Source organism: Melanerpes formicivorus, unplaced genomic scaffold (genome assembly GCF_026170545.1).
Source record: "Melanerpes formicivorus ecotype bairdi unplaced genomic scaffold, bMelFor1.0.p_v2 SCAF_106, whole genome shotgun sequence".
NCBI classification, from domain to species: Eukaryota; Metazoa; Chordata; class Aves; order Piciformes; family Picidae; genus Melanerpes; species Melanerpes formicivorus.
Genome location: NW_027142458.1, coordinates 239,148 through 259,337, shown reverse-complemented (window position 1 = coordinate 259,337; position 20,190 = coordinate 239,148). Strand labels below are relative to the sequence as shown.

At 46.7% G+C, this 20,190-nt stretch overlaps 1 protein-coding gene across 14 annotated transcripts in view; it reads left to right on the top strand.

Annotated features, from left to right (window-relative positions):
- The window catches only part of NEB (nebulin), a 178,863-nt gene that overhangs the window by 18,142 nt on the left and 140,531 nt on the right, over positions 1–20,190 (top strand). For all 14 annotated transcript variants that reach the window (XM_068166774.1, XM_068166767.1, XM_068166773.1 and 11 more), the window contains exons 12-27: positions 2,493–2,609; positions 3,354–3,455; positions 4,102–4,209; positions 4,302–4,406; positions 6,564–6,662; positions 8,318–8,422; positions 8,525–8,632; positions 10,328–10,639; positions 11,649–11,855; positions 12,684–12,788; positions 14,586–14,693; positions 14,951–15,262; positions 15,366–15,572; positions 17,111–17,215; positions 17,359–17,466; positions 18,224–18,535. In XM_068166774.1, the coding sequence (XP_068022875.1) occupies positions 2,493–2,609; positions 3,354–3,455; positions 4,102–4,209; positions 4,302–4,406; positions 6,564–6,662; positions 8,318–8,422; positions 8,525–8,632; positions 10,328–10,639; positions 11,649–11,855; positions 12,684–12,788; positions 14,586–14,693; positions 14,951–15,262; positions 15,366–15,572; positions 17,111–17,215; positions 17,359–17,466; positions 18,224–18,535 (2,520 nt within the window). The remainder of the gene's footprint in view (positions 1–2,492; positions 2,610–3,353; positions 3,456–4,101; positions 4,210–4,301; positions 4,407–6,563; positions 6,663–8,317; positions 8,423–8,524; positions 8,633–10,327; positions 10,640–11,648; positions 11,856–12,683; positions 12,789–14,585; positions 14,694–14,950; positions 15,263–15,365; positions 15,573–17,110; positions 17,216–17,358; positions 17,467–18,223; positions 18,536–20,190) is intronic.

Sequence of the window (20,190 nt, the reverse complement as noted above, 5' to 3'; positions counted from 1 at the left end):
CGAGGATCATCGAGTCCAACCTATCAACACAGACCCCATGACTAGACCATGGCACCAAGTGCCACATCCAATCCCCTCTTGAACACCTCCAGGGATGGGGACTCCACCACCTCCCTGGGCAGCACATTCCAATGATGAACGACTCACTCGGTGAAGAACTTTCTCCTCACCTCGAGTCTAAACCTCCCCTGGCACAGCTTGAGACTGTGTCCTCTTGTTCTGGTGCTGAGTGCCTGGGAGAAGAGACCAACCCCCTCCCGGCTACAACCACCTTTCAGGTAGTTGTAGAGGGCAATGAGGTCTCCCCTGAGCCTCCTCTTCTCCAGGCTAAGCAACCCCAGCTCCCTCAGCCTCTCCTCACAGGGCTATGCTCAAGGCCTCTCCCCAGCCTTGTTGCCCTTCTCTGGACACCTTCAAGTGTTTCGATGTCCTTCTTAAACTGAGGGGCCCAGAACTGGACACAGGACTCAAAGTGTGGCCTAACCAAAGCAGAGTACAGGGCACAATGACTTCCCTGCTCCTGCTGGCCACACTATTCCTAATGCAGGCCAGGATGCCATTGGCCCTCTTGGCCACCTGGGCACACTGCTGGCTCATGTTCAGGCAGCTGTCAATCAGCACCCCCAGGTCCCTTTTTGCCTGGCTGCTCTCAGCCACTCCGATCCCAGCCTGTAGCTCTGCATGGGATTGCCGTAGCCAAAGTGCAGCCCCTGGCACTTGGACTTGTTGAATGCCATCCTGTTGGACTCTGCCCATCTGTCCAGTCTCTCAAGGTCCCTCTGCAGAGCCTTTCCACCCTCTAACTGACTAACATCTGCTACTAACTTGGTGTCATCTGCAAACTCGACCCCCTCCTCCAGATCATCAATGAAGATGTTAAAGATCACAGGGCCCAGCACTGATCCCTGGGGCACACCACTGGTGCCTGGCTGCCAGCTGGCTGTGGCACCATTCACCACCACTCTCTGGGCTCAGCCTCCAGCCAGTTCCTAACCCAGCACAGAGTGCTGCTGTCCAAGCCACGAGCTGACAGCTTAGCCAGCAGTTTGCTGTGGGGGACAGTGTCAAAGGCCTTGCTGCAGTCCAGGCAGACCACATCCACAGCCTGCCCACAGCCACCAGACAGTCACCTGATCATAGAAGGAGATCAGGTTGGAGAGGCAGGACCTGCCCTTCCTAAATCACAGCATTGCCTAGACTGGAAAAGTCCTTTAAGTTCATCCACTCCAATCACTAGCCTAACACTGACAAGTCCTCATCTGAACCATATCACTGAGCATGACATCTACATGACTCTTAATTACCTCCAAGGCTGGGGAGTCCACCACTTCCCTGGGCAAGTTTCTGCTGAAATTGTTCTGTCAGCTGTTTTATTTTCTTGTACACAAAAGATCTGTCCCAGAATCACAGAATGACTCCAAGGGTCATCTGTTCCAACCTTTCTAGGTGACAGTGTAGGTGAAATGAAATGGCCCAGCAGCCTGTCAAGCTGAGTCTTGAAACTGCTCAATGTAGGAGAATCCACTGCTTCCCTTGGGAGACGATTCCAGTGTCCAGTTTGTCTCATGGGGAAACATTTTCTTCTGGAATCCAATGGGAATCTCCCCAGCAGTAATTTGGACCCTTGCCCCTTGTCTTTTCCATGGGACTCCTTGTGAAAAGGGAGGCTCCGTTCTCCTGGTACCCTTTATGTACTGGTCTGTGGTAATAAGGCCTTCCCTAAGCCTTCTCCTCTCAAGGCTGATCAGACCCAGCTCCCTCAGTCTTTCCTCTAGGAAGTCTCTAACAACTCCTAGCCATGCTTACCACAGAATGCATTGGGTTGGAAGGGACCCTCAAAGGTCATCTTATCCAACCTCCCTGCAGTGAGCAGAGACATCTCCAACTAGATCAGGTTGCTCAGGCTCCCAGCAAATTTGACCTTGAATGTCACTTTATGACCTTCCACAGTAGCACCCATCAAGTGATTTTTTTTTCTTTCAGTGCAGCAGAATTTGCTTCATTGTTTGTTTGTGATGGTGTGTGCTTGATTTTTAGTTGGAACCAGCCTATATTCTTAACCCAACCAACTGAAGCTTGCTGAATGTGGAGGAGGTTTCATGTTTCTGTCTCAGTGATGTTGTGCTGGGCCATCTTTTGTCCCAAATACAGAATTCCTGTGGCTTCTGCACATTCTGCACTAGTGCCTGCACCAACAAAGGCAATCTTGGGTCATTAGTTGTAAGAATGTGACTGTTCAGGGATGTCAGCTGATACCTGACAAATCCCACTGTCTGGAGAGGGACTTAGAGGTCATCAACTAAATAGCTCTTGCTTATCTCTGCCTCCCATCTCCTCACCCACTCACACTCCCAATCTGAGTGCCACCATGAATCCTAAATTAAACCCCAGGAAATCTGAGAAGCTCATGATGATAAAGGTTAGGGAGCATCTGGCTGTTAACACTGATCTTTAAACCCTCACCCTCTTGTTTGTTGTCATTCTTTTTAAAGAAAAAATACAGAGCAGACTATGAGAAGAACAAAGCTATTGCAGATTATAATGTGCTTCCTGCTACAGAGAACCCCTTGCTGAGGCAATTAAAAGCTGCAGGAAACATACTGAGTGATGTAAGTATTGGCAAAGTATCACAGAATGGGTTGGGTTGGAAGGAACCTTTAAGATCATCTAGTTCCAATCCTTCACAAGGGGTAGGGACACCTTCACCTAGACCAGGTTGCTGAAGGCCTCATCCAGCCTGGCCTTGAAGTACAGCAGGATGGTTTTCAGCCAAACTCAGTTCATCACAAGGCTTCTCCTTTGGATCTCTTGAGTTTTACAGGTCAATATCTGTCATGAGATTCCACCCCCCAGAACTCTGTAGATAAAGAGAGATTTCTCCACACAGAATGCAGCAGTGGCTGTGGCATGCTTGGGGGTAGCTAATTATTGTGCAGTTCCTTTAGATCCCTGTGGAAAATGGATCACAAGGTGGCAGTTCTTCCCTTCCTGCTTTAAGCAAGTTCAGCTGGTGCCAATAAGGATAAGAGATCTCCCACTTTCACACACTCATGTAGTGCTCTGGTTAGTCATTGTCATGGCTCTACTTGCTGTTTTCATCTGTCTGGAAAGAGGCTGCAGATTTCTCAGTCCCAGAACATCCAAACCCATTAGTCAGATCTTCCTTTACAAACCCAAGGGTCACTACAAAGAGTTGAAATAATCATTGGAATAAAATTGCCCTCTGTTTTTTTTTCAGTCTTCTGGGAAGGCTTTTCCTTGAATCACTTCAGTTTTACTCTCATGGGGTTGAAGGTGTTGTGAGTCCCAGTGAATTCTGCCTGACCTGAAGTGCTTGCTTTTTCCTTTTGCAGAAATTGTACAAAGAAGCCTATGAACAATCCAAAGGAAACAGAATGAATTACTGTGACACCCCCAAGTTCCAGATTGACAGTGCCATGAAGAACTTCAGTGATGTGTGTATTTGATCTGTGTGGTGCTGTTCAGTGCTGACCCCCCTGATTTACTTGGCTTTATCAACTTATCATAGTATCAGTCAGGGTTGGAAGGGAGCACAAGGATCATCTAGTTCCAACCCCCCTGCCATGGGCAGGGACACCCCACACTACATCAGGCTGCCCAGAGCCTCATCCAGCCTGGGCTTAAACACCTCCAGGGACAGGGCCCCAACCACCTCCCTGGACAACCCATTCCAGGGCTTCACCACTCCCATAGGGAAGAACTTCCTCCTCACCTCCAGCCTGAATCTCCCCACCTCCAGCCTGAATCTCCCCACCTCCAACTTCATTCCATTCCCCCTAGTCCTATCACTGCCTGAGATCCTGAGCAGTCCCTCCCCAGCCTTCCTGCAGGCCCCCTTCAGATACTGGAAGGCCACAATGAGGCCACCTAGGAGCCTCCTCTTCTCCAGACTGAACAGCCCCAACTCCTTCAGTCTGTCCTCATAGCAGAGCAGCTCCAGCCCTCTGCTCATCCTCCTGGCCCTTCTCTGGCCACCTTCCAGCACCTCCAGATCCCTCTTGTGCTAGGGGCTCCAGAACTGGAGGCAGTACTCCAGGTGGGGTCTCACCAGAACTTGTCTTTGTTGTTTTCTTTTTCCAGGTGAAATATAAAGATTCCTACCAAAAGAATATCTTGGGACACTATTTGGGCAGCTTTGAGGACCCACATCACACACACTGCATGCAAGTGGAAGCTATGAAGAGCGATGTAAGTGTGGCAGACGTTGTTTGCACCGTCATGCTTCCATTTCAGGGAGAGCTCAGTTGGGGTTTCTCACTGACTGCTGCTTTTATTCCTAGAAAAATTACAAAGCAGATTATGAGGAGGAAAAGACAAAATGCTACTTCCCTCAGACCATAACTCAAGAGTATGAAGCCATTAAGAAGTTGGAGCAGTGTAAAGATGTAAGTACAAGACACTGGTTGTTCTCAAATAGCCCCCTTCAGGCAGAGTATCTGCTTCTGAGGCAGGCAGACATTTACACCATGCTTCCAGTTCACAGGCTCACAGACTACATCAGGATGAAAGGAACTCTCAAAGGTCATCTTGTTCAACCCCCCTGCAGTCAGCAGGGACGTCTCCAACTAGATTCAGCTGTCCAGGGCCACATAAAGCCTGATCTTGAATGTCTTCAGGAACAGGGACCTCAAGCCCATGTCTTGGCAAACTGTTCCAGTATTTTGCCACTCTCATTGTGCAGAACTTCCTCCTGATGTCCAACCTTAATCTGCCCTGCTCCAGTTTCAAACCATTGTCACTCATCCTATCCCCACAGGCCCTTCTAATCAGTCCCTCCCCAGCCTTTCTGTAAGTCCCCTTCAGATATTGAAATGCAGCTTTAAGGTCCCCTTGGACCCTTCTCTTCTCCAGGCTGAACAGCCCCAACCCTCTCAGCCTGACTGCACCTCCATCACTCTGATCATCTTAGTGGTCTCCTCTGGACCCACTCTAGCAGGTCCATGTCTCTCTTGTATTGAGGGCCCCAGAGCTGGACACAGTCCTCCATGTGAGGTCTCATCAGAGCAGAGGGGCAAAATCCTCTCTCTCTATCTGCTGGCCACACTTCCTTTGATGCAGCCTGGGATGCCTTTGGCCTTTAGAGCTGCAAGTGCCCATTGCTGGCTCATGTCCAGCTTCTCATCCACCAAGTCCTTCAAGTTAACTTCTATGAGTTTACATTTGGCCTTAGCAAATGGAACTTTTAAGCATCATATTCCTCTGAACTTCAGAGCCTTTTGTGACATCTAGTGATCAATTCAGATATAGCACCATCTGGGTTTTAACAAGTCAAGTCCATACAGTTAGAGGAAGAGTCCCAAAATGAAGAGTGAACCTCAGACATTTACTTGCTTAAGCCAACCTGGTTTTATAGTCATAGAATCATAGAGTGTTAGGGGTTGGAAGGGACTCTGAAGATTATCAAGGCCACCCCCCCTTGCTCAAAGAGGATCACCTAGAGCAGGTGACACTGGAACACATCCAGATGGATTTCTGTATTTTAACAGTATTTTAGTTGCTTTGTTGATAGTAATTTTATTCATTTATCAGTAGTTGGAGGGTACTTAAAGATTTGTGTATAACATACTGACATTTATGGACTCTCAGGGGTAGATTTCAATGCATCCCATACTTTGTAATATTGATCACAGGATCACCAAGGGTGGAAGAGACCTCAAAGATCATCAAGTCCAACCTGTCACCACAGACCTCATGACTAGACCATGGCACCAAGTGCCACATCCAGTCCCCTCTTGAACACCTCCAGGCATGGTGACTCCACCACCTCCCTGGGCAGCACATTCCAATGGCTAACAACTCTCTCAATAAAGAGCTTTCTCCTCACCTCAAGCCTAAACTTCCCCTGGCACAGCTTGAGACTGTGTCCTCTTGTTCTGGTGCTGGTTGCTTGGGAGAAGAGCCCAACCCCCTCCTGGCTATAGCCTCCCTTCAGATAGTTGTAGAGAGCAATGAGGTCTCCCCTGAGCCTCCTCTTCTCCAGGCTAAGCAACCCCAGCTCCCTCAGCCTCTCCTCACAGGGCTGTGCTCAAGGCCTCTCCCCAGCCTTGTTGCCCTTCTCTGGACACATTCAAGTGGATATACTTAATCCAAAATGTTACATTAAGGCTTTAAAAATACTTCTAAATGTTTTATTTTCTCTCTAATGGTGTTAAAAAAGATCTTACCTCCACACATGCCATAACTGCTGATGAGCATAGAATCTTAGGATGGGCTGGTTGGGAAGGGACCTCCAAAGCTCATCTAGTCCAACCCCCTCTGCAGTAAGCAAGGAATCCTCAACTAGATCAGGTTGCCCAGAGCCCTGTTCAGCCTCACCTTGAATATCTCCAGGGATGAGGCCTCAACACCCTGGGCTACCTCTTCCAGTGTTCCACTACCCTCATGGTGCAGAACTTGTTTCTAACATCCAATCTAATCTGCTCTTCTCTAGCCTGAAGCCATTGCCCCTGGTCCTGTCACTGCATGTCTTTGTAATCCCAATTGTTTGCCCTAGGAAATGCTCACAGGAACTTTCTGCAAATCTGTTTATTCTCTTCCTTCAGCACACCTACAAAAAGCACCCTGATCAGACCAAATTTACTCAAGTGACCGACTCTCTAGTACAGAAGCAAGCAGAGATCAACACCAAACAGCAGAGTGATGTAAGTAAACTTGTTGCTGTGCTCTGATATTATCAAGTTCTGCCCTGTGGCCACCTTTTCTTTATCCTCCAGGTTTGAGAGAACTTACAAACACACAGGCACAGAAACATATGTGGGTATTCAAAGGTTCCCTGGCCTCTGCTAGACAGGGGGATTCCATCCCTTCCCTAACAGGTTGTAGTCATCACAGAATGTCCCACTGTCAAAAAATCCCAAACTCTTGCAATGGCAACAGCCATGTAGCCAGAAGTTGAGTCATAGAACCATTTGGGTTGGAAAAGACCTTTAAGATCATCAAATTCAACCATTAATCCAGCACTGGCAGGTCACCACTAAGCCATGGCCCTCAGCACCGTATCTACATGGCTTTTAAATCCCTAGAGGGATGAGGACTGTTCAGAGATTGGCAACACTTTTGGGGAAGACTTTTCCTCATGTCCAGCCTAGACCTCCACTGGCACAACTTCAGGCCATTTCCTCCTGTTCTATCACTTGCTCTTTGAAAGAAGAGACCAACCTCCACCTCACTCCAGCCTCCTTTCAGGGAGTTGTAGAGAATAAGGTCTCCCCTGAGCTGAGCAACTCAGTCTATGAAGCTGAGTGAGGAACAAGCCAGTCAGGGTTTAGACCACCCACTGGGCAAGGGCTTAGTCTCTGACTTTCCCTGTGGAGGAGGTAAAAAGAGAGCTTCAAGTTGTGTCACTCAGCACTATTAAGCATTTACAATCTATTAACATTGGGCTGCTATTTTTCTTTCTTTTTTCTTTCATTTCTCTGTCTTTCCCCTTCTATCTTTTCTTTTTCTTTCCCCTTCTATCTTTTCTTTTTCTTTCCCCTTCTATCTTTTCTCTTTCTTTCCACTTTTCTGTTCTCTCTTTCCCCTTCTTTTTGTTCTCTCTCTTTCCCCTTCTTTTTGTTCTCTCTCTTTCCCCTTCTTTTTGTTCTCTCTCTTTCCCCTTCTTTTTGTTCTCTCTCTTTCCCCTTCTTTTTGTTCTCTCTCTTTCCCCTTCTTTCTGTTACTCTCTTTCCCCTTCTTTCTGTTCTTTCCCCTTCTTTCTGTTCTCTCTTTCCCCTTCTTTCTGTTCTCTTTCCCCTTCTTTCTGTTCTCCCTCTTTCCTCTTCTTTCTGTTCTCTTTCTTTCCCCTTCTTTCTGTTCTCTTTCTTTCCCCTTCTTTCTGTTCTCTTTCTTTCCCCTTCTTTCTGTTCTCTCTCTTTCCCCTTCTTTCTGTTCTCTCTCTTTCCCCTTCTTTCTGTTCTCTCTTTCCCCTTCTTTCTGTTCTCTCTTTCCCCTTCTTTCTGTTCTCTTTCTTTCCCCTTCTTTCTGTTCTCTTTCTTTCCCCTTCTTTCTGTTCTCTTTCTTTCCCCTTCTTTCTGTTCTCTCTCTTTCCCCTTCTTTCTGTTCTCTCTCTTTCCCCTTCTTTCTGTTCTCTCTCTTTCCCCTTCTTTCTGTTCTCTCTCTTTCCCCTTCTTTCTGTTCTCTCTCTTTCCCCTTCTTTCTGTTCTCTCTCTTTCCCCTTCTTTCTGTTCTCTCTCTTTCCCCTTCTTTCTGTTCTCTCTCTTTCCCCTTCTTTCTGTTCTCTCTCTTTCCCCTTCTTTCTGTTCTCTCTCTTTCCCCTTCTTTCTGTTCTCTTTCTTTCCCTTCCTTATCTTTGCAGATACTGTATAAAGCCAAAGGTGAAGAAGTTATTCACAAGTACCACCTCCCTCCAGACGTCCCTCAGTTCATTCAGGCTAAAGTCAATGCCTACAATATCAGTGATGTAAGTACAACTGGAACCCGGAGCTCTTGGTCCTCTTTACAACACAACACAAAGTTTCTGTTACCTAGAAACTGTTCGCTCAGAATTCACCTTTTCTTCCAGAACTATTACAAGGCTGGATTGGAAGAATTAAAAGCAAAAGGATATGATCTCAAAATTGATGCTATTCCCATCCAAGCTGCCAAGGCTGCTAGACAGGCTGCAAGTGATGTGAGTATCCCCTTCCTAAAGGAACTATTTAATCTGAAAGGGCTCAGTTAAGCAGTGTGATGAAGAGGTTATTCATTTAGGAACATGAAATAGACATATTAATTGTATTAATTATGAAAATTATCAATAACAGATTAATCACTCTTTTATCTTCAGATTCTAGTTGTGAAATACATTCCCTAGGTGGCTTAGAATTTGCAATTTGGACCCAATTAGAATATTTACAGAAATGATTTCTATTAGTGGAACCAGGGGTACAATGAATAGAATAGAATAGAATTAACCAGGTTGGAAAAGACCTTTGAGAGCATTGAATCCAACCTCTCACCCAACACCATCTCATCAACTAAACCATGGCACCAAGCACCCCATCCAGTCTCTTCCTAAACACCTCCAGTGATGGTGACTCCACCACCCCCCCGGGCAGCACGTCCCAATGGCCAATCTGTCTTTGTGGGAAGAACTTCTTCCTAACACCCAGCCTGAACCTCCCCTGGCACAGCTTGAGACTGTGTCCTCTTGTTCTGGTTGCCTGGGAGAAGAGACCAGCCTCCACCTCTAGTCCAACCCCCTCTGCAGGAAGCAGAGTTTGCCCAGAGCCCTGTCAAAGCTCACCTTGAATATCTCCAAGGATGAGGCCTAAACTACCTCCCTGGGCAACCTGTTCCAGTGTTGTACCACCCTCGTGGTGCAGAACTTATTCCTAACATCCAATCTAAACCTGCTATTCTCTAGTTTAAAGCCACTGCTCCCTGTCCTGTCACTGCAGGCTTTGTAAACAGTCCGTCTCCATCCTTCTTGTAGATTCTTAGTCTTCCCCAGAGGCTTAGGTTGTGTGGAACTTACTTTGTGCTCATCTTAGAATCACAGAAGCATTTTGGTTGGAAGAGACCTTTAAGGTCATCAAGTCCAACCATTAACCCAGCACTGCCAGCTCACCACTAAACCATGGCCCTCAGCACCACGTCTCCATGGCTTTGAAACCCCTCCAGGTTCCAAAGAGTTTGCTTTAGAGAGGACAGTGCTGCCACACTGTGATTTTTAACCCCCTTTTCAGAGGAGAAATGACATCAGCAGTTATTGCAATCATTCTGGGACACTTTCCATGAAAGACACTACATGAGCACCTAGGTCTTCTTTTTCCCTCTCTTCCTGTGTTGGTTTTTTTTCCTCTCCTTCTGTGGTTTTTTGTTTTGGTTTGATGTTGTTTCTCCCTTTTCTGGTGGTGTTTCTCCCTTTTTGGTGGTGTTTCTCCCTTTCTGGTGGTGTTTCTGGAATGGAATGGAATGGAATGGAATGGAATGGAATGGAATGGAATGGAATGGAATGGAATGGAATGGAATAGACCAGGTTGGAAGAGACCTTCAAGATCGTGTCCAACCCATCAAACAATCCAACACCACCTAAACAACTAACCCATAGCACCAAACACCCCAGCAAGTCTCCTCCTGAACACTTCCAATGATGGTGACTCCACCACCTCCCCAGGCAGCCCATTCCAATGGGCAATCACTCTCTCTGTGTAGAACTTCTTCCTAACCTCCAGCCTAAACCTCCCCTGGTGCAGTGAGACTGTGGTGTTTTCCTCTCTCTCTTTTCTTCTTCTTTCTTATGTTTTTTCCCTTCTTCCCCTCCTCCCTGTTAGTGTGTCTTTCAGTAGCCACAGCACACTCAATCTCCCTTCTCCCTTTCCAGTATAAATACAAAGAAGCCTATGAGAAGGCTCGAGGGAAGCAGGTTGGGTTCAGAAGCCTGCAAGATGACCCTAAGCTCGTCCACTACATGAATGTGGCCAAGATTCAGTCTGACCGTGAGTACAAGAAAGACTACGAGAAGAGCAAGACTAACTACCATACCCCTCCAGACACATACAGCGTCCAGGCTGCTAAACATTCTCAGGATGTGGCTTCCAACACCCACTACAAAAACCTGATCCATCACTACACTTACCTGCCAGATGCCATGGCTGTGGAGCTTGCAAAGAACATGATGGAAATTCAGAGTGACGTGAGTATTTCCACGATTCCGGTGTCATGGAGGTTTTCCTGCATGCTGTCACAAACAAAAGACAGGTTTCTGTCCAGTGAAAATGGCCATCCCTGGCTGGGGGTGGTCTGAGTTTCTTATGTCTTGGAGAAGATCATTAGAGGTTTGTCAGCTGGTATTTTGCTTTATTCTTTAAGGCTACTTTTAAGATGTCTTGGTTTATGTTCATGTGAGACAGATATGATGGTGTAGCTGGACTATTATTAACTACTTAGGACAAGGGACTGAACAAAATCTAACTATTGATATTATTAGAGAGAGTTCTGGAGGCCTCTGGCATAGGAGATCTCTCCTAGGACCTTCTAGATCCTTCTCACAGATAGAGAGTTTCAAATAGCTGTCAGGGCATGCTGCACCTCTTGGTGAAGATGGTATTTGATCCCTGTGGAGGTCCACTCATTCCATAGATTCATAGAATGATTTGGGTTGAAAGAGACCTTAGAGATCATCTACTTCAACCTCCCCACCATGGGCAGGGACACCTCTCATTTGAACTCAGCTGCTTGAGGCCTCATCCAACCTGGCTTTGGATGGTTCCAAGAGAGGGGCACCCACAACCTCCCTGGGCAGCTTAAGCCAGGGTTTCACCACCCTCATACTGAAGAACTTCTTCCTCAGATCCAGTCTAACCCTGCTCTCCCTCATCTTCAAACCATTTCCCCTTGTCCTGTTGCTAGACACCCTTAGGAAAAGTCCCTCTCCAGCCTTCTTGTAGGATCCCTTCAGGTATTGGAAGGCAGCTTTAAGGTCCCCCTGGAGTCTTCCCCAGGCTGAACAACCCCAGCTCCCTTAGGCTGTCCTCATAGCAGAGGTGCTTCAGCCCTTAGATCATCTTTGTGGCCTTTCTCTGTGCTGTCTGAGTCACTTGCTGTTGTTGAACAGACTGGCTAGACTGTGATCATTGTTTTGAACAGGGTTATTAGAGCTCTGAAGGGAAAATCTTCTTCCATGTTGGCTTTCTCTCCTCCAGAACGCCTACAAACAGGATTACAACAGCTGGTTCAAGGGCATTGGCTGGAGTCCCCTCGGTTCTCTGGAAGTTGAAAAAGCCAAAAAGGCTGGAGAAGCACTAAATGAAAAGAAGTATCGACAGCACCCTGGGACCCTGAAGTTTACAAGCTTGAACGACTCCATGGCAATGACTTTAGCTCAGGACAACACCAAGAAACTGAGCGATGTAAGAAGCATCTTGTGACTCATTTATGCTTTGTGTTCCTGGCTGATATGCCAGCTAAGAACTCTTTGTATGTTGAAACTGTCAAAACCCAGGAAAAATGCAGTTTGTTGGTAAGAATGAAACAAAGTTGGGATGGTTTGGAAGGGACCTTAAAGACCATCCAGTTCCAACCCCCCTGCCATGGACGAGGAAACTTCCTACAAGACCGGGTTGCTTAAAGCCCCATCCAAAACCTGGCTTTGAACACTTCCAGGCTTGGAGCCTCCATAGCTTCTCTGGGCAACATGTTCCAATGCTTCAGCACTGGAAGAATTTCCTCCTAATGTCTAATCTAAATTGAGCTTCTTCCAGTTTCAAACCATTACCCTTTGTCCTGTCACTCTATGCCTTTGTGAAAAGTGCCTCTCCAGCTCTCCTATAGCCCCTTCATATCCTGGAAGGCTGATGTTAAGGCTCCCTAAAGCCTTCTCTTCTCCAGGCTGAGCAAGCCCAACTCTCTCAGCCTGGCCTCACAGCAGAGGCCTTCTAGCCCTGCCAGCATTGCTGTGGCCTCCTCTGGCCCTGCTCCATCAGGTCCCTGTCTGTGTTGTGCTGAGGACTCCAGAGCTGGCCCCAGCCCTGCAGGTGGGGTCTCAACAGAGCACAGCAGAGAGGTGGAATCCCCTCCCTGCCCCTGCTGCCCACACTGCTGGGGATCAGCCCAGGTGCTGTGCTGGCAGTGCACTTTGATAACTCATGTTCAACTTCTCATCACCCAGCACCCCCAAGTCTTTTTTGTAATGTCTCTGTTGTTATTACCAACAAATATTTGTTTCTTTCCCCTTGCAGGTAGCCTATAAGAAAGAGGGTGAAAAAGTGAAGCACAAATACACCCTGGATCCTGATGTTCCTCAGTTTATTCAAGCCAAAGTCAATGCCTACAATCTGAGTGATGTGAGTGTAGAACCAACAGCTTGTTCAGTAATACCTTTCTTTGTCACTTCCCTAACAGAAAAATGAACTTCTCTTTCTTCATGCTGTGGTGCTGAATTTAGACATGCTGCAGCTCTGAATTCAGCTCAATTTTTACTCCTAGGAGTCAGTGAGTTTGGTGTTTGTTAAGCACTTTTTAATGCTCTCTGATCCTTCATGACCATGAGAATGAGAAACCAGTATCACTTTCTAATTCAGATTCCTCTGTGTTTGGAGACTTATCATCTAGAACACACTGCAGAGGCAGACAGGACAAGTTCTCTGTATGTTGCTTCCTGCTGCTGGGCTCTCAAAGGATATTAACTCACACAGTGGAAAGACTGTGATGCTTTTTCCTGCCATTCCACCACTGCTCTGCTTCCTTCCCATCTCTTCTCACACCCATCCAACACCCTGAATACCTGCACTGATAGTATCAATTTTATTCCCTTTGTGGTACTAGGTTTTTTTTGGTGGCATTATCAGCCCTCCAGGAGCCAGATAAAAGCTGCCATCTCTTTTTAACAGCCTGGAAATACTATTAGTCTGGCCAGACACTAACTGCTGACAAAACAATACCCAAGCCAGACTGATTTATTCAGTCATTTGGTAGAATCATAGAATTTTTTGGTTGGAAAAACCTTCGGAGATCAGGTAGAACCTTCAGCCTAATGCCACTGTGGCCATTAAACCATATCCCAGTGTGCCATGTCCACACATTTTTGGCTTGAACACCTCCAGGAATGCTGACTCCACCACCTCCCTGGGTGGCTTCAGACCACACAAGGCCTGATGTTGATGCCAACAGGGAAAAAAAGTCTGAATGCTCAGTCAAATGGCAAAGGGTTTTGGTTGAGGGAGGGGGAAGAAAATGCCACTGAGTGAGGTGTTCCACATAAATATTGCAAAATGTGGGTGGGGATAGGATAGGATAGGATAGGATAGGATAGGATAGGATAGGATAGGATAGGATAGGATAGGATAGGATAGGATAGGATAGGATAGGATGGAATAGAATAGAATAGAATAGACCAGACCAGACCAGGTTGGAAGAGACCTTCAAGATCATTGTGTCCAACCTGTCATCCAACACCATCTAATCAATTAAACCATGGCACCAAGCACCCCAGCAAGTCTCCTCCTGAACACCTCCAATGATGGTGACTCCACCACCTCCCCAGGCAGCCCATTCCAATGGGCAATCACTCTCTCTGTATAGAACTTCTTCCTAACATCCAGCCTAAACCTCCCCTGGCACAGCCTGAGACTGTGTCCTCTTGTTCTGGTGCTGAGTGCCTGGGAGAAGAGACCAACCTCTGCCTGTCTACAACCTCCCTTCAGGTAGTTGTAGAGAGCAAGGTCACCCCTGAGTCTCCTTTTCTCCAGGCTAAGCAACCCCAGCTCCCTCAGCCTCTCCTCACAGGGCTGTGTTCCAAGCCCCTCCCCAGCTTTGTTGCCCTTCTCTGGACACACCCCAGCAAGTCAACCTCCTTCCTAAACTGAGGGGCCCAGAACTGGACACAGGACTCAAGGTGTGGCCTAACCTAATGATTTAGCTAGATGAGTTGGACTTCTGAGCCTTGATGGCCTTTCCATCCTGGCTAGTCAATTTATTTACTGTAACATCACTGGTTGGTGTGCAGGTTAATATTTTTGCCTTGCATTTGCACAAGTTGAGTATTTTTATTCCTGAGACTGCAATAAAAATAGTATCTTCTACCTCTTTGTTGAAGTTGCTGCTGGTAGCACTGCTAACCCAGGCCTTTCTGTCCTTACAAGGCTAACTACAAAGCTGACTGGAAAAAAACCATTGCCAAAGGCTATGACCTGAAGCCAGATGCCATTCCCATTATTGCTGCCAAAGCTTCTCGGAATATAGCAAGTGATGTAAGTATGATTTCCACCAAGTGGGCTACACACATCTACCTGTGGCACAGCTCTCTAGAGTTCCTCATGTTTATATGGAACTTCCTATTTTAATTGCTTATATTCAAAACCTTCTTATGTTAACTTCTTGTAGTCGAAACCTTCTTATATTAACTTCTTGCAGTCAAAACCCTGAGCTTCAGAGGACTCAGTTATCCCAAGTCTGTTTTCTTTCCTGTGGTTAAGGCTTTCTTTCCTTTCTTTTCCTGTGTTTCTAGTACAAGTACAAGGAATCCTATGAGAAAGATAAAGGCAAACAGGTTGGGTACCGCAGCCTGCAGGATGATCCCAAACTTGTGCATTACATGAACGTGGCCAAGCTGCAGTCAGATCGGGAGTACAAGAAGGATTATGAAGTCACCAAGACCAAATATCACACTCCTTTGGATATGTTCAGCGTGACAGCTGCCAAGAAAGCCCAGGAAGCAGTGACCAACGCTGGCTATAAGCAGCTAATTCACAACTACACGCTCCTGCCTGACTCTGTGAACCTGGAGCTCTCAAGAAATGTGATGCAGCTTCAGAGTGATGTATGTGATGCATGGCCAGGAGAAGATTTAAGGCCTTACCTGCTTTTATGCATGCAGCCTTTCTAATTTTCCTCATGTTTTTTCCTTCTTTGTTTGTTCAAAGAATGTGTACAAAGCAGACTTCAATAACTGGTTGAAAGGAGTTGGCTGGATACCCATTCAGTCACTGGATGTAGAAAAGGTCAAGAAAGCCACACAGATCCTCAGTGAGAAGAATTATCGCCAGCACCCAGACAAGCTGAAGTTCTCCATCCCAACAGATGCAATGGAGCAAGTGCTGGCCAAGCAAAATGCCCAGACCATGAACAAGGTGAGAATTTGTGCAGATGATAATAACTGAGACAGAGATTGGATCTTTATCTGAGAAAATCATAGAATGTTAAGGTCTGGGAAGGACTTCTAGAGATAATAGAATAATAATAAAAACCAGGTTGGAAGAGACCTTCAAGATCATCGTGTCCAACCCATCAACCAATCCAACACCACCTAAACAACTAACCCATGGCACCAAGCACCCCAGCAAGTCTCCTCCTGAACACCTCCAATGATGGTGACTCCACCACCTCCCAGGGCAGCCCATTCCAATGGGCAATCACTCTCTCTGTATAGAACTTCTTCCAGTCCAACCCTCTGCCAAAGCAAGATCACCTAGGGCAGGTCACACAGGAACACATCCAGACAGGTTTTGAAAGTCTCCAGAGAAGGAGACTCCACAACCTCTCTGGGCAGCCTGCCCCAGGGCTTCAGCACCCTCATACCAAACAAGTTTCTCCATACCTTTGGGTGGAAACTCCTGGGGTCCAGTTTGTCCCCAGTGCCCCTTGTCCTGTCCCTGGGCACCACTGACAAAAGTCTGGCCCCAGCCTCTTTCCCCCCAAAGTTCCTTTAGCTCTTGCTGAACATTGAGAAGGTCCCTTTTGGGTCTGCTCTTCTCCAGGCTCAACAGCCCCAGGGCTCTCAGCCTTTCCTCTTCACAGAGATGCTCCAGACCCCTTTGGAGCCTCTTTGTAGCCTCCATTGGACTCCCTTCAGTAGTTCCCTGTCTCTTTGGAGCTGGGGAGCCCTTATTCCCCAGTACTGTGGGGAACAATGTAGTGCCTTGTCTCTTCCTGCAGGAAGTTTCTTTAATCAATGAGCTGGAAACCCCCTGAAATTCTGTCAGTTTTATACAGGTGCCTTGAGAAGGAAATGTAAATTAAGTTTTCTCTGAGATTTGACTTTACTTCCTTGCAAGGAAATCTTTCAATTAGTCCTGAGATGCCTGGGACACCACTGACCCCTATTCCTTATTTGCCATGGAAAGAAGGTGTGTGAGATAAAAAACAATTGCTGCTTTGCATTAAAGCAGAGAAGAATGCAGGCTGCAAATTCTCAGCCATCAAAACTTACTCTGCAGATCTCTCAAAGCTGTAAAGAAAGAGAAGGAATTTAATACTGCCCCTCAGCAGTGACCTTTGTGAAGGTTATTTAAAGTCACCTTTTGTGAAGGTTATTTCTAGTGGTTATGGAATCATATCAAAATATGATTTACTGCAAATGAGCAAACCAAAAGCAAGCTCTTCCAGGGGAAGTTTAGGTTGGAGACTAGGAACCATTTCTTTGTGGCAAGAGTGATCAGGTTTTGGAACAGGCTGCCCAGGGAGGTGGTGGAGTCACCATCTCTGGAGGTGTTCAAGGAAAGTGTGGCCATGGCACTTTGGGACATGGTTTAATAGCTGTGGTGGTGTTGGATTGAAGGTTGGACTTGATGATCTTGGAGGTCTTTTCCACCCTTAATGATTCTATGATTCTCTTCATTTCTGAGTGCAAAGCCAATTCTCAACACTAACTATTACTTTGTAACTGCAGAGACTCTACACTGATAAATGGAACAAGGAGAAGACCACCATCCATGTTATGCCAGATACTCCAGAAATTCTGCAGTCTAGAGTGAACCAGATCACCATGAGTGATGTGAGTTACCTTCAGCAACCCTGGCTGCTGCACAGGACAAAACTTGGTGTCACTTCTGTGTCTTTTGGGAAAGCATTTAAGTTTCAGCTGCAGGATACTTCATTAGTTCTTCATAACAGGGTTCTTCTTCTCTTTTACATTAGAAACTTTACAAAGCAGCATGGGAGGAAGACAAGAAGAAAGGCTATGACTTGAAGCCAGATGCTCTTCCAATACAGGCAGCCAAAGCCTCCAGAGATATTGCAAGTGATGTAAGTTTGATTGGATTATTCTACTCAGAGTAGCTGCAAAGGCAGTCAGGAGGTTTTCAGGGTGCTTTTATGAACAAATGTGGTTTCAGTGTTGTGTATAGTGGGATAAACCTTTGCTCTCCAGTGGGGAAATGCTCAGTTGTGCTGTTTTGCTCGTGGCAGGCTGCCAAGCCTCGTGTGCCTGTGTTCAACAGGCTATTTGGTGAAGGGGGGTTGGTGTTGGATGATAGGTTGGACGCGATGATCTTGAAGGTCTCTTCTCACCTGGTCTATTCTATTCTATTCTATTCTATTCTATTCTATTCTATTCTATTCTATTCTATTCTATTCTATTCTATTCTATTCTATTCTATTCTATTCTATTCTACCACAGAATGGCTTGGTTTAGAAGGGACCTTAAAGATCATCTGGTTCCAATGCCCCTGCCATGAGTAGGGACACCTTCCACTAGCCCAGGTTGTTCAAGGCTTCATCCAACCTGGCCTTGAACATCTCCAGGGAAGGGAGGCATCCATGGCCTCCCTGGGCAACCTGTTCCAGTGTCTCACCACTCTCACTGCAAACAATTTCTTCCTAATACCCAGCTGACACCTCAAGCTTCAATGCATTCCCTCCTGTGATGTTGTGTTTAGCTAAAACTGAGATCTTGTGATGAAAAAGAACTGACATGTTCTGTGGTGTCAGAGGTGAAGTTGAGCTTCACAATGCAGGGGGGTTTGACTGAAATGTTTCTGCTCTTCCTCTTTCCTGCTGACAGTATAAGTACAAACTAGCCTACCAACAAGCCAAAGGGAAGCACATTGGGTTCCGCAGCCTGGAGGACGACCCCAAGCTGGTGCACTTCATGCAGGTGGCTAAGATGCAGTCTGATCGTGAATACAAAAAAGATTATGAGAAGGCAAAGACCAATTTCCACACTCCAGTGGACATGTTCAGTGTTGTGGCAGCCAAGAAAGCACAGGAAGTGGCTACAAATGCCAACTACAAGAACTTGATCCACACCTACAACGTTTTGCCGGATGCTATGAGCCTTGAGTTAGCCAAGAACATGATGCAGCTGCAGAGTGATGTAAGTGAGCTGCTCTTCAGCCTTTGCTTTGTGAATGCAGTGATGCTCAGCTTATCATAGTATCAGTCAGGGTTGGAAGGGACCACAAGGATCATCCAGTTCCAACTCCCCTGCCATGGGCAGGGACACCCCACACTACATCAGGCTGCCCAGAGCCTCATCCAGCCTGGGCTTAAACACCTCCAGGGACAGGGCCTCAACCACCTCCCTGGACAACCCATTCCAGGGCTTCACCACTCTCATGGGGAAGAACCTCCTCCTCACATCTAGCTTGAATCTCCCCACCTCCAGCTTCATTCCATTCCCCCTAGTCCTATCACTACCTGAGATCCTGAGAAGGCATGAAAAGCATGCTGCAAGATACAGAGTTCCATTTGCTTAGTGAAATTGGTTCAGTTATGTACTGAAATGGAGCAAATTAAAGGAGACCTTCAGCAGTGATAGCTGTTGTGTTTCTCTAAGGCTCTGAAATATTTGGGCTCAGAAAGGAGTCGTTTATATGTGAAGTAAAATGGATTCGTTACAGAACCCCTCAGGCTCTTCAGGAGCAGCAGTTGTTTTGCAGGCCAAGACAAGAAAAGCTTCACCTTTCACTAATAGTCTCATCTTGTGCTTCCAAAAAGATCCCTTTTTAGAAGGGGAACTCACCTATGTAGGGTGATTCAGACTGTCTGAAAGGCTTTTTCACAGACAGACTCACTGAGGTTGGAAAAGACCTCCAAGATCATCAAGTCCAACCTTCTACCCACATCTCCATGACCACTAGACCATGTCCCAGAGTGCCACCTCTACTCATTTCTTGAATACATCCAGGGACAGTGACTCTACCACCCCCCTGGGCAGCCTGCTCCAATGCTTGAGCATTCTTGAAGCAAAGAAATTTTTCCTCCTCTCCAACCAAAATCTCCCCTGGTACAATTTCAGGGCATTTCCTCTTGTCCTGTCATTGGTTACTTGGGAGAAGAGGCCAATATTGGCCTCACTCTGATCTCCTTTCAGGTATATGTAGAGATCAATGAGGTCTCTTCTCATCCTTCTCTTCTTCAGAATAAGCAATCCCAGGTCCCTCAGCCTCTCCTCACCAGACCTGCTCTCCAATCTCCTCACCAGCTTTGCTGCCCTTCTCTGTCCCTGCTCCAGCACCTCAATGACTTTCTCATACTGTGATGCCCAAAACCAAACACAGCACTTGAGATGCAGTCTCACCAGTGCTGGGTCCAGAGAGACAATCACTTTCTGCTGGTCCCACCCCTTCTGATCCAGGCCAGGATGATGGAGGTCTTCCTAACCACCTGGGTACACACTGGCTCATGCTCAGCTGGCTGTCTACCAACACCCCCAGGCCCTTTTCTGCTGGGCAGTTTCCAGCCACGCTGCCCCAAGCCTGCAGCCTTCATGGGGTTGTTGTGATGCTAGCACAAGAGCCAGTATTCAAGATGATCCTCTTCTTCAGGAAGGCCTTGGCTTGTAATCTCACCCATCATAAAGAGGATCTGAATATTGTGTGAAAGGTGGAGTGATAAAGGCCCCACTGTAACAAATGTGCTTCCAAATAAACCTTGAAAGCACCTGGATGCTGTTTGCTTCTTTCCAGAGACAAATGCATTCCAAATGTAGTATTAAACACAGGAGTTGTTGTCATGGGTTACAGACTT